This window comes from Poromitra crassiceps (assembly GCF_964638095.1).
Source record: "Poromitra crassiceps genome assembly, chromosome: 1".
Lineage (NCBI taxonomy): Eukaryota > Metazoa > Chordata > Actinopteri > Beryciformes > Melamphaidae > Poromitra > Poromitra crassiceps.
Window position 1 is genome coordinate 102,298,478 of NC_139623.1, and position 14,285 is coordinate 102,312,762.

The 14,285-nt window shown below is 45.3% G+C and overlaps 1 protein-coding gene across 4 annotated transcripts in view; it reads right to left on the minus strand.

Annotated features, from left to right (window-relative positions):
* Positions 1–14,285, minus strand: part of acaca (acetyl-CoA carboxylase alpha) — a 68,097-nt gene that overhangs the window by 22,203 nt on the left and 31,609 nt on the right. For all 4 annotated transcript variants that reach the window (XM_083647484.1, XM_083647482.1, XM_083647483.1 and 1 more), the window contains 10 exons: positions 13,265–13,306; positions 9,894–10,109; positions 9,501–9,656; positions 9,155–9,382; positions 5,273–5,428; positions 5,010–5,156; positions 4,249–4,518; positions 3,494–3,591; positions 3,156–3,276; positions 2,878–2,988 (listed from right to left, as the gene is read on the minus strand). In XM_083647484.1, the coding sequence (XP_083503610.1) occupies positions 2,878–2,988; positions 3,156–3,276; positions 3,494–3,591; positions 4,249–4,518; positions 5,010–5,156; positions 5,273–5,428; positions 9,155–9,382; positions 9,501–9,656; positions 9,894–10,109; positions 13,265–13,306 (1,545 nt within the window). The remainder of the gene's footprint in view (positions 1–2,877; positions 2,989–3,155; positions 3,277–3,493; positions 3,592–4,248; positions 4,519–5,009; positions 5,157–5,272; positions 5,429–9,154; positions 9,383–9,500; positions 9,657–9,893; positions 10,110–13,264; positions 13,307–14,285) is intronic.

A 14,285-nucleotide genomic window follows, 5' to 3' on the forward strand; every position in this document is an offset into this window, starting at 1 on the left:
AGGAAACAGAGAGAGAGGACAGGGAGGAAGGGACAGGGAGGAGGAAACAGAGGGAGAGGACAGAGGGAGAGAGGACAGGGGAGGAGGGACAGAGAGCGGAAACAGGGATAGGACAGAGAGGAGGAAACAGAGGGAGAGGGACAGGGAGGAGGGACAGAGGGAAGAGGACCAGGGAGGAGGGACAGAATGGGGGAAACAGAGGGAGAGGACCAGGGAGGAGGGACAGAGCGAGGAAAAAGAGAGAGAGGACAGGGAGGAGGGAAACAGATGGAGAGGACAGGGAGGAGGGACAAGAGCGGAGGAAAAAGAGAGAGAGGACAGGGAGGAGGAAACAGAGGGAGAAGGACAGAGAGGAGGGACAGAGCGGAGGAAAAAGAGAGAGAGGACAGGGAGGAGGAAACAGAGGGAGAAGGACAGGGAGGAGGGACAGGGAGGAGGAAACAGAGAGAGAGGACAGGGCGAGGAGGACAGGGAGGAGGAAACAGAGAGAGAGGACAGGGAGGAGAGACAGGGAGGAGGAAACAGAGGGAGAGGAACAGGGAGGAGGAAACAGAGGGAGAAGGACAGGGAGGAGGAAACAGAGGGAGAGGACAGGGAGGAGGAAACAGAGGGAGAGGACAGGGAGGAGGAAACAGAGGGAGAGGACAGGGAGGGAGGGAAACAGAGGGAGAGGACAGGGAGGAGGAAACAGAGGGAGAAGGACAGGGAGGAGGAAACAGAGGGAGAGGACAGGGAGGAGGAAACAGAGGGAGAGGACAGGGAGGAAGGAAACAGAGGGAGAGGACAGGGAGGAGGAAACAGAGGGAGAGGACAGGGAGGAGGAAACAGAGAGAGAGGACAGGGAGGAGGAAACAGAGAGAGAGGACAGGAGTGAGGGACAGAATGTGGGGAAACAGAGGGAGAGGACAGGGAGGAGGAAACAGAGGGAGAGGACAGGGAGGAGGAAACGGAGGAAGAGGACAGGGAGGAGGAAACAGAGAGAGAGGACAGGGAGGAGGAAACAGAGAGGGAGGACAGGGAGGAGGAAACAGAGAGAGAGGACAGGGAGGAGGAAACGGAGGAAGAGGACAGGGAGGAGGAAACAGAGAGAGAGGCCAGGGAGGAGGAAACAGAGAGAGAGGACAGGGAGGAGGAAACAGAGAGAGAGGACAGGGAGGAGGAAACAGAGAGAGAGGACAGGGAGGAGGAAACAGAGGGAGAAGGACAGGGAGGAGGAAACAGAGGGAGAGGACAGGGAGGAGGAAACAGAGGGAGAGGACAGGGAGGAGGAAACAGAGGGAGAGGACAGGGAGGAGGAAACAGAGGGAGAGGACAGGGAGGAGGGACAGAATGTGGGGAAACAGAGGGAGAGGACAGGGAGGAGGAAACAGAGGGAGAGGACAGGGAGGAGGAAACGGAGGAAGAGGACAGGGAGGAGGAAACAGAGAGAGAGGACAGGGAGGAGGAAACAGAGAGAGAGGACAGGGAGGAGGAAACAGAGAGAGAGGACAGGGAGGAGGAAACAGAGAGAGAGGACAGGGAGGAGGAAACAGAGGGAGAGGACAGGGAGGAGGAAACAGAGGGAGAGGACAGGGAGGAGGAAACAGAGGGAGCCAACTGCATGTAAGCGCTCACTGGGGTATTTGTGCTAGTAGTTACTATCCAGTCCCCATAAAGATAGCAGAGCTTTCCAGCAGCTAATGAAACGATGATCTCTGGGTGCCAGCCTCCTGCTCTCCATTAGGTTTCAGTTAATAAGCAATACCCAAGAAAGCACATGACGGGCGAGCAGGAAGAAATGATATCCAGCCTATTTCTCTCCTGTTACTCATGAACCCAGTGACATTTCAAAATAGGCAAACTCACAATTGATAGTAAAGTGGGCACATGCAATACATCTTGAATATGAGCCATCACCTACACACTGTGGACACCTGTCAGTAACCATTACCATGTGCCTATTCCCGTGAATAGACCCAAATAGCAGGGCCATTTAAAAAGCCACGGTGCCTCCAGCAAAATGCTGCGAATGGGTATGTCATCACTGGGCCATTTGCATGTTTTGTCCTGTTGCGATTTGTCATGTAATTTGAAATGGAGTTGTCTTAATGCAGTGACAAGGAGAGAGGGAGACAAGCAAGACAAGAGGAGCCAGCGAAGCGTGCCGGGAGGCACACACACACATTGCACACAAGCCACACACACACACACACAATCTGCCTCAGCAAAACTTTTCATTTTGATTAAAAACAAATGATATGGGTGTCGCGCGCCGCAGCCTCCGGGATGTCACTCTATTTCTATGCAAATAACAACTTCATGGTTCGCTTTCAATTATTCCACTATGAGTGGCAGGCAGGCCTGTGGCAGGCAGGCCTGTGGCCGGGACCGAAAGGGAATCCTAGTAGAACAGAACAAGGCAGAAGATGGCCTGATCACTGAGCTGGAACAAGCATATACTGAAACCATAGTCGTACACTATTCTAATTTATATGGTTTGATTTAGACATCATTCTGCCTTGGTGTTTGCTAGTTCAGAGTCTGCTCATTTTGTTTACTTTTGGTCCAATTGGAAAACAAAATGATCACACATGCAGTGTACACACAGTTCCTTCCCAGATCTTTTAGTCCTTCCATCTAATGACCAAGTGTGGAGTGAACACACATTAAGATGCAGACCCGTTAATTTCCTGAATTAAGAGACAATTCATTTAGGGTTAGAGAACACAGTGCAGAAGCACACAACAGCATCGTGCTTCCAATATGAAAAACAAAACAAAAAAACAAAAAACAAAAAAACACTGAACAATAAAGAGAGTCTTTATACTTTACTATTTGCAGGATAAATTGATTCTACACTACTGAAAACAGATTTATTATCAATGTGAATAATTCTACCTTGTTGAGAGCTCCGGCTCCAGTAAGGATAATGTGAGAGTTGTCCACCTGAATGGTTCGCTGTCCTAGCCTCACCAGATAGGCCCCGATCCCTATGGCTCGACATGTGACCTATGGGACAAGACCATCTAGTTAAGGATCGAAATGGAATCACACAGCCAACTCGAAGTATAGAACAAATCATGATTGCAGACAGATCACATAAGCACAGGGCGATGCATGTGGCCAAAATGTGTGCATGTGTTTTGTGTATGCAAGATTGGCAGCTTAAGCCTTACCAGGTTCATGGTGATGATCTCCTCGTATGCCAGAGAGGACTCTCCAGCAATCATCCCCGAGCCTTTCAGATTCTCCACACCCAGCCCTTCATCCTTCCCTATGATGTCAGTGATCTTGTACCTGCATGACAACGCACACATTCAGACTGGACCCTCCAATCACTTCACCTTTCACTGTCACTGCTCCTTTCAATCTGATGGGCTTGACACTGTAGTCATGCACATCCCACTGGTCCTACAGCAGCTTGTATATTCACCACCTCATCTCAAAACCAATGAGGTGAATGTGTTAATATTTAGTCAAAATAAAATAAATAAATAAAATAAATAGGACGCACCTAGACTCTCCCTCATCCTCCACGTGTTCACAGTGCACAGAGTTCAGGGCTGAAACCTTCTTGTAATCCTGAGGTGTAAGGTAGAGGTACTTGAAACCCTGTGAGAGGAAAGACAAAGGCAGTTTAGTTTAGAATAGACTGTGTATCGCAAGACATTTAAGATTTGATACAAATGTGTGAAGATTCAAATCGGTGAGATGAAAAATGAATTGTGATGCTTTTGTTCAGTTTGTTTCTTTTACAAAGAAAAGGAGATATGCATTAATTATAAAGTTTGTGTTTTGCAATTATACCCTACCTCAGAAATAAAAAGGGACTATTTAATTGGATAAAAAAAGATAAGAAAAAATACAGTATTTTGTGTTTTTTGTCTAATTAAAGGAATCTTTTTCAGTCATAATTGCAATCTCACTTTGTTACACACACACACACACACACAGTATACTGTATAATTGTAATACTTCTGAGGACATTTGTCTTTTTGAAATACTGTACTGACATCTAACACTAAAATGGATGGATAAAATGTATGTATCACAACAACGTGTTAATGCATTTCTTTTACATTTCAACATGAAATAGCCCAGGTCAATCAAAGGCTTATTGTCTCTTTATACAGAGGAGAGTGCTATGGATCCCCCCCGTCTTTGTTCCTTTACATTGGTACTTCCCACACCTCTACTGAACATGTTTGAAGCCCATGTAGCATTCCTCTTCTGATCAACACTGGATAGATTGAACCACTGCTGGCTGACCTTATAGGGGTCCACAGGATCCTGCCAGGCCACATGGAACATGTGTCTGATCTCCTCTGCCAGGCCGATGCGGGCGCCGCTGTTGGCTGCGATGTAGATTCGAGGGATGCCGCTCTCTCGTGCCATCTCCGACGCTTGCAGGAACAACACGTCCTCCTGAGGTCCAAACGAGCCTATCTTGTGTGTGATGTCGTTACTGATTACAATGATCTCACGTCCCGCTGGATACTCCGGAGTCCGCAGGGTCATCCGCCAAGCCACCATACCAATCTGGATGGACGGGGGAGAGACGCTTTAAAATGATGGATACTGATGAATTTACATACATTTTAAATTGCTTTCTCTGGGGGGGGGGGGGGTTGTTTAAATTTTGCATGGTTTTGCAGGCATTTCTGCTTGCTCATATGGTGTCGTTGTGAGAGAGATGGAAGATGAGATGCTACATGGGTCATGACCTGGATTCAGACACCAGCATTTTTATTTGGATTCTGTATATGTAGAACTACAAGGCATGGGCTGTATTTCTCAGTGCACTTTCAATGATGCATTCAACAATACAGCCAAAGAAACACAGAGCCACCTACAGAGGGGAAGGGGAATTGCACATTATTAGAGGACATGAAAGATGACATTCACATAATCAAGTCACATTTTTTGTTATATTCACAATATGTTCTAAAGGTCTAATCCTCAAATCAGATTGCACCAAACAAGAGCTTTGTTGAAAACAGAAAAGGTTTCTCAGAAAATCACTTCCGCACCTCGTTGCCCCCTGGCAGTCGGTTCATCTGCACCAGCTGACCTTGGGGGTCCAACACCAGCTCTGTGAAGGTGAGCAGCTCAGAGGGCAGAGGGCACTTGGGCAAGTGGGCATAGGCAGCGGTAGAGGCCCACAGATTTCTCAGAGCCTGGGACGAGAGAGACGAAAGTCAGAATAACAATCAATAAACTTTAACTGGCCGAGCATTTCTGACCGAGCACACGCATTGGCTAGAGTGGAGATGTGAGGTATTAGTTGGTGTACCTGTCTGAACATCTCTGGGAAGTCATAGACGTAGGTGGTGCCCAGGGACTGAGCTTGGAAGCGTTTGGACTGCAGCAGGTCCTTGGTGACATAAGGGGTGTTGATGAGCATGCCATGTAGTGGACCCTGCTTGTCTCCATATGCCTGGAACATGATCTGGAGGAGGAGGGACAGAGTGTGTCACTTCACAGATATACTAGCGCTGGCACTTTTTATTTGAAATTCCTTGATGATCCAGCAGAGGGCGCTCCACTCTAACAGCTTGACCTATCCTGACCACCTGACATGTCTTGACTTGACATGACATGATTTGTTGTTTGATGAGAGACACAAGACAAAATGGAGGCGGAGGAAGATGCAGCCGATGCAGACCAGACGAACAAAGCCAGGAGCGGACAATCACAACAGTAGCCTCAACGCGACTCATCAGTCATTCTTCCTTCTTCGTCTGGGAGGTCGGCTCAATGGCTGCACGTGATATACACGTTATCAATCACAATAAAACTGTACCTTCTTCGGCTGAGTCATTTTGGGTTTCAACTGCTCCACAGCGCCAGATGTATCGGTTCGGTGCTCAGTGGTTTGGTGGTGTACTGCAGTTTACAATTTTGAGCATCGGCTCCGGCATGTGAATAAAGGCTCGCTATTGGAAACTACAGAATATTTTGGAATACCATGGCCCCGGATAGTTGGATAACAACATTGTGTCAGAGGTAGGTACAGTTTTATTGTGATTGATAACATGTATATCGCGTGCAGCCATTTGAGCCGACCTCCCAGTGGGTATAAAGGCCGCGCATCCAAGACGAAGAAGGAAGAATGACTGATGAGTCTCGCATTGAGGCAACATCACAACACCTACTCCTCTCAGGAGCAGTGTGTGGAAGCAAAGTAACAAACAAAGACAAGGCTGTTTGTCGACTTTGTAAAAAGCAGCTGTGTTACTTGAGTACAACAACAAATCTGCGGACACACCTGCTAGCGAGTCACCCCACTCGCGTTACATATCTCTCGTGTAACGTAATCAATTATTTGTTCGAACTTTATTTTTGGAAAAAGTGACAGCTCTAAGATATACTGAGCTATTTAACAGCCTTGCCATTTAAAACCACATGAAGTATAACTGTGAAAATAGTGAGAATGATGCTGATTTAAGACAGAGTGCCCCCCGGGGCATCAGTGATTTCCACTGCTACCACATACATAAACGAAGATGTAACCATTCCTTGTGCATTAAGCCCAATTCAGATGTTAAAATAAGTATGTATTAATTAATAATTAATCCACAAATGTACTGTAGAGGACACCAAGCTGTGCCTCATACACCATCAGACAAGCAGTGCCATTTACTAACCACATGTTGCAGGTTGGGAGTGGCCTTCTCCACACAACACAAACTCAGCTGGAGTCACCCACACTACTATGTGCCTACAAGTATCCCTAGGTCCAAACGTTCTCTAATGAGAAGGCCGACCCATGTGGCTGGAAGCAGCCCACTTCAGAAAACAAACTATATCAGCAGCAGCAAACATACGTTTAATTATGCAAGACAATTACACTAAGTGTTGAGAACGATGCACGACCCACCCTCTCTGGCTAGTGGCTACTGTATATACTGTCATAAATCACTCCTGTTTTAGTCATGAGCTAGATTTCAGTATTTGGACACAGCTGGTATCCTTTTGCAGTCATAGCAAACATACTACTAACTAACAAAATATCAAGAGCATACTTCAAACAAATGCTAACAATTCAATGTATCAGCATGCTACCAAATCAACATATCAGCCAACACACCACAACTGAACAATCAACTACCGAACATGCCATAGGCAAACAAACAGTGCCTACTCAATTTCACTCAAGTGTACCTTAGTGCACTAAGGTACACTCCCCAGCCACAGGCACTCTAGGCTGCATTCCGATCAGCTAGTAGTTCCCCTTCGAAGTGGACTGCACAGGGTATTCAGCCATGTTAAGTAATATAGCTGAATACCCTGTGCAGTCCACTTCGCAGGGAACTACTAGCCGATCGGAACGCAGCCTGTCTCCCACTGCTGCCTCGGCCATAGCCTTTACTGCCTGGTTTAAGCTCTTGCAGGGAATGTCTAATTCGCTTAGCAGTGTTAAAGTTGACTTTGCTACAAACTCTTGGCATCAAACCTCCATGAGGCACCGTATCGCTTTAGCATTTCCTTTTCATAGGACTCATCTACACCCGCGTCGTCCAACGTGAATGTGAGCTCCACACGAATACACAATCCATTGGTCAATCCTTTGACCACAACACAAAGTCTGGTCTTAGGCAGAACCATAGGGATATAAGAGTTGTGTCATCTCCATTCACTCCAATGGATCACTTTTTTTTACCTCGCAATAGTTCCCGGAAGTATGGTTCTGGATTAAGCTGTGCTGTTTTCACACACACACACACACACACACACACACACACACACACACACACATACACACACACACACTATAGCTAGTGAGTAACGTGACTATCAAGCATTTTGGACTTCCGTCTCAAGTTAAAATCACTCAGTAAGAGTGACTGCTACAGTAGTGTAAGAGGAGTGCTTACTTTTTCCTACACAATTATCAGCCGTTTTTAATACTATTATTAATACTATAGTTTGCCTCCCTCACAGACAAACAAATCTTAATATCTAGGTATTTATATACTGTCATAATGTTCTTGGATACCTATTTCCATTTTCAACCACTTTGAACAAACCTAAAAACAGCAGAAGAGCATCTCTTAAGCCAGGCATGTCCAAAGTCCGGCCCTGGGGCCAATTTTTTTTTTGGGCAGACAGATTTTTAGTGGCCCTCGGCTTGTCTCTCAAAATATACTATATGTGGTCCTCCACACACTATTGGTTAATCAAGCAAGTTCAATTTGCATTTTTTCCCTTCACCTAACGATGACAGCACTATCACACAGTTTGTAGAAGCACCAGGTAGGAACAGCACATGCAGAACTAATGTTTTCAGATGGTAAACAAAGTACAATTGTATGTGATTTTTTATTTTATTTTTGTATAACCCATATGATGTGAGAAGCACCTGGCCCCCTGGCATTTTCACATGATCTAATCTGGTCCCCATTCAAAAAAGTTTGGACACCCCTGTCTTAAGCAGTAAGTAATGGAATCTCTCATACTAAAATAAGAGAAGACCTTTTCGATGAGAAAGAAAATAAATTCAGTCAACATATGTAGCCACTGAAAGACATTTGCCTCACGAGTACAGGGCATGAATATAAGTGTCTGATGACCCTTGTAGCTAAGTGTTAATGAATACAGCTGAGGGCAATGCAGCCGCTTCTCGCTCGATCACGTCTAGAAGCTCCAAATGGAAATTGAATTAAACCTCTCTTAAATTAAACCTCTCTCTCTCACACAGTCAGTATCAAGGAACTAATAGAGCAACTGGGCAGCAAAAAAGAGAGAGAAAAGTCAAATGTGTCATGTCGTTATTTCTCTAAGGGCAATCTTTTCAGAGCTATTCTTTCTTCATTTCTACATATGGATTCTACCAAAGCCCATTAGAGTGATTCAACATTCACTTACAATCAAATGGGATGGAACATGGATAAACTTACCTGATCAGCTGTATGAAGAAATTATTATTACTAAACACACTTGTCCACCAGACTAGAGGCAATGCAGACAACATACTGTACAGGACCTCGGCTCCAACTCAATACATTATACTACAAAAAAGGCAGGCACTGTTCTTTGTCACTACAAGAGAAGAGTGCCTGGTGTATTGCATGCTGCAGCACCCCGCCTGTGTGCCTGGTGTATTGCATGCTGCAGTGCCCCGCCTGTGACTGGGTGGTAAGCAGAGGTAATGAAAGATGTGTGAGGGCCCCACCTGTCGGTCTTTGGGCCCCACCTCCTGTCCCGTCCGGGAATCAGTGACCTCCTTGTACAGGCTTATGTCCAGGTAGTAGCCAGACTCATTGGTAAGGAAGAGGCGGATGGGGATCTGCTTTCCCGTGGGCGTCAGGCGGATGTTAATTTTCAGTTCGGCCTGCAGCACACGCAACTTCCAGAGGCGGCTGCCATAACGCATCACCATCGAGCGCACTGACTCCTCAATCTGAACAGTGTGTGGAGAGATTAATAATAAAGACAAGCACATGTTCAACTCATTCAATAATTGTATGAACAGTTGTGCAACCGTGTATCAGAGATGTGTGTGTAATTATTTTGCAAACCTTTGATGGGTCCATGATGACTGTGGGGACGAAATTGAGGAAGATGTGATTACAGTCGGTTCGTACAGTGGTGTTGTTGAAGGCCACCTCCAGCTCATCCATGGCTTCCAGCAGCAGGCGCTCCGCCTCATTGTGAAGGTACTCAAAGGAGGCCTCCTAGTGAAGGGACAGGGACAAAATGAATGGGACAAAACAAATGCGTACTTGCTATGATTTATTGGTTTAATTGTACATAAAACAGCAAAATAAATTACTCAAAAGGAAATGGCACAAATAATTTCAGATGTCAGTAGGCAGCTAATAAAACAGTGACTTTCCCTGAAAACAACTCAAAACAAAAAAATAATGTTTACTACGCTCTCAGAATCAGACATTTAAGTGCCCTGTTCTCACCTTAGTAACCAGATCCGAGTGGCGGATAATGGCTCGCACAAAGAAGCGGTAGTCAGTCACCTCCGTGCCCACCTCCACACGGGCAGCGCCAAGGTACAGGTGCATCTTGTGGTTGGCGCAGGGGATGGCAGTCAGAGCAAAATTGCGCATGCGGTTGAGCTCCAGCTGGAAGGCCAGCGCTGGCTCCAAGTGCCGGTAGATTCTGTCCTCCACAAACTAGCGACACAGGCAGGTCACAGTCACACACAAGAGACACAACATTGCAACATCTACAATGGGGTGGGAGGAAAATAACTTTCCAAAAAGGACATTAGACTTTTAGTTGAGCTCTCCCGCCATCATCTCATCCATTAACAGACGCTAAAGGACTGTAGATTGGCAATTTCAGGAGCATTGAGTTGATATAAGAGCAGAAAGATGCCTGTGAGCCACACACTGTATTAAGTCAATGAAATCAACGGCAATCTCAATCTCAGAAGGTTGCTAACGGGTGTCATTTCTCTTAAATGGGAGACATAATTAAATACTTCATTACTTTAATGAGTTTTGGTGGTGCAATTGTAGTGAAACTATCAGAGGTAACGGAGAGGAAGAGCCATCACTGATCATGACAGAGTGATTTTCAGTACCGCCAGGGGGGAGACAAAGTTGGTTCTTATAACCACACCATGGATTTGAATGGTTTCACAGCCAAAAGAGCGCCTGCTCCAATCTTGAGTTACAACTTGAGATGTGGTTTTTGGGTTGATCTTCAATACTGTCACAATACTCTGGTCTATGAACTTGATCTTTTCAGTGGACATGTTCATTTCTAAATCGACCAACATAGAGTTCACCATTCAATAATGTCTGAAAGTGAAGTTAATGATAATGATAAACCTTTTCACATGGAAGTCTATGTATATTTATGAGACTGTGTTGGATTGGGGGTGGTAACATGGTCTATGATATATAAAGAGAAACATCAAACATTGGCATGGATGAAATGAGATGGGGTGTGGGGTGTCTGCTCAACAGCAGCAAACCAGAGAACTGGTATGATAATTATAATTTATTTACCTATATGTGGTTGTTCCTATATTGCTATGAAGATCCTAACATTAACAATAGCGTGTGCAACTATGATGTACCTTGTAACATTGTATTGTCATTTTTGTCCCACATCGAGCTGCATCTGCGAGCTGCAGGGCCAGCTTGGCGAGCTGCAGGGCGGACCCGCGCAGCGGTCGAGCCTAGGAATCGAGCGTAGGTAGCGCGTGAGGTGCACTCGATGCCTAGTCTTATATAAAAGAGTCAGGGCCAAATGGACCAACCACATGTGTTAGACGATGACCTCTGTTTCGAGATACCTCATCGAGTGCTCATCATCGAGTACTCGAGTGAATCATCTACATAATAAAGTTGAAGTTGTCTGTCCCTCTGTGTGTCTGTTGTCTCTACACGTCCACACCGCCGGTCCGATTGGGCTCAAAATTCGCATGGAGGTGGGTTATTATCCGGGGAAGGACATGGGCAGGTTGGAAACTCCTGGAACGACCTGGAAAATCCTGGAAGCTAAATTTAATGCCAAAGCTTTCAAAACTATTCCGCCCCTTTCCCTCGATTCTTCTTCTACGCCTTTCCGGCAGACTCCATGCATTGCAGTGCATTACTGCCTCTCACAGGTCGCCCATATATTGTTGCGCTTCAACCAGAGAGCTGAACCACACCATATCTGTGGGAATTACATTGTGGAACCGTTACAGTTAGGACGGCTACCAGTTGGATCACTACATGGCGTTAGCTAGCTGTTAGCTACATTAGCAAGCTGTTGTTGGCTACGTTCATTATGTGCACAGCACGTCGGTTACATGCATGTCAAACACCACTGAATGGGAGGCAAAGCTGCGGCCATTTCTTCTGTATCGCCCACAAACACTATAATGAAGGCGAGAGGCGAAGTTGTTTGCCTTTTTGCACAACAGCGCGCCAGTCATCATGCTGCAGTGGAACAAACTATTAGCCTTCTTCACTCCTGAAGTTCTTCCACGCAAATGATGACATGCGACTATACCAGATACACGTTTTCACAACTACGGTTATACAGGTAGGAAACCCGACTGGAAAAACATAGTTATAGCCCTGCTGCTGTATATCACAACATTTTCACGTTTATACAGGTAGCATAACTGTAGGAAACCTGCCTGGAAAAATGTAATTATTATAGCCCTGCTGTATCTACACAATACAGTTGAAGTTGGCCTGAAATTAGCCTGACATTTTGCATGGCGGGGGTAATGATCTGGGGAAGGTAATGGGCATGTCCTGGAACCACCTGGAAAGTCCTGCAAAACACCTCACGCCCACACCCCATGATGGATTGGCCTGAAATTTTGCCTGTCAGGGAGGTTATGATCTGGGGAAGGCCATAGGCCCTTCATAAAGTGGAAAACACCTCACACCCACCCCAGGTCAGATTGGGCTGCAATTTTGCATGGCGGGGGGTTCTGATCCAGGGAAGGTCATGAGCACATCATCAAGTCCTGGAACCACCTGGAAAGTCCTGAAAAACACCTCACGGCCCGCCCTCTCCCCAGGTGGGATTGGGCTGAAACTTTGCATGGCGGTGGGTTAGGACGTGGGGACGATCAAGGCAGGTTGTATAATCCTGGAAACCATCGGGACACCACCATAATTACTGGCCAAGCAAAAGACGCAGTTGTATTGCTTTGTCCCTATTTAGCCCGGGCAACGCCGGGTACATTGCTAGTCTTAGATAAAACAGAATCTCACAATTTGGGACCAAACACCCGCGTTAGACAACAACCTCTGCCGAGGCTAGGAATCGGCGCGCATAGCAGCGTGTGAAATTTCTAGCATATATGTTCGGCCACAGCTATGCCGTTTTACGTACGATCGGGCTGAAACCTTCAGGGTGTGTAAAGGGCACCCGTGCAGGTGACCTGGCGGAGCCGGATTTCATCAGTGATGATGTCAAAAGTGATGGCATAAGGGCACAATAAGTGCAGGTGAGGCCACGCAGCAGCCAAGCTACGGGCGAAGGCGCGCAGCGGCCAAGCCTAGGCATCGAGCGCGTGTTGCGCGCGAGATGCCTAGTATATATATATATAAAATTTTGTATGTGGGCAATGTTTGTTTGTTTCAAGTTCTGTGTTCGGCCACAGCTACAGTATGCCGTTTTATGTGTGATCGAGCTGAAACCTTCAGGGTGTGTAAAGGACACCCGTACGCATAGCGCACGAGATGCCTAGTATGCGAGATGCCTATATATATATATATATATACAGTATATATATATATGTGAAGAAAAAAGTAACGTCAGAAAGAAAGAGTAAGGATTCACAGGGAGTGCATGGCATGTAGACACTCACTTTGTCTCGGGCACGGAATGTGAAGAACTTGGGGAATTCTCTCTGTGTGAAGGGTGAAGAGACAGACAGAAAGAACAAAAACAGAGAGAGAAATCAATAACTGCCCTGCTCACCAACAAACATATTTTGTTGTGAATATACCAGTTCAGGGTTAAAACAAAATACAAATAAAAATCAGCTGGATACACAGCTCGGCTCCTTTTCTGCTATAGTTTATCTGTCAGGGACTCACGGTGTGTATTCACTCAAACAGCTTGCGCACATAATGATGGTAACAGGCAATGTATATATATCACCACTCGCCACACACTAATGAATTAAACATTTGTGACCTGCTCTATCAAAATCAGTCACATTGACCCAGAAACACATTTTGAGTTTTATACACCGTCGCAAAGAGGAGAATATAAGCTTTCAGGTGATATCAAAATTATATTTCTACTCCAAAGATTGAGTGAGATGCTTTCTTTTATGTCTGGACTGTTCCCAAACTATGTTTTTGAGAAAAACGGCCTCAAACATTGACAAAGTAGGATAGTTCTGCTTGTCACTGCTACATTTATGAGCTTCAAAACTAGCGTTCAAATTTCACAATAATCTTTACACAGGATGAAAGCCAAGGGGTAATATTGCTAAAATCTTGTGAAACCCCAAAACAGCCAAAATCTATATTTTTTCATAAAATCACGTTTCCACACAAACAGTCCAGTGCTACATAGAGCTGCCGAAAATAATCGATTCAGAGATGCATCGCGATGCTTAATAGGACGATTCTGAATCGATTAACAAATATCAAAAATCGATTATTAAAAAAATAAAAAAAATATATATTTTTTTTAAATAATCAAATAAAATAGAATGTAAGTACATGCAGTTGTTTATTTTAATTATGGATCATAATACAATGCAATTCCAAATGCACTTATTTTAAAAGTAGCCACACAGTGAGAAAAAAGAAAGTGAGAAAAAATAAATCATGTATTGCGGAAAAAGTGATGCATCGATTTAAGATGCATCGTAT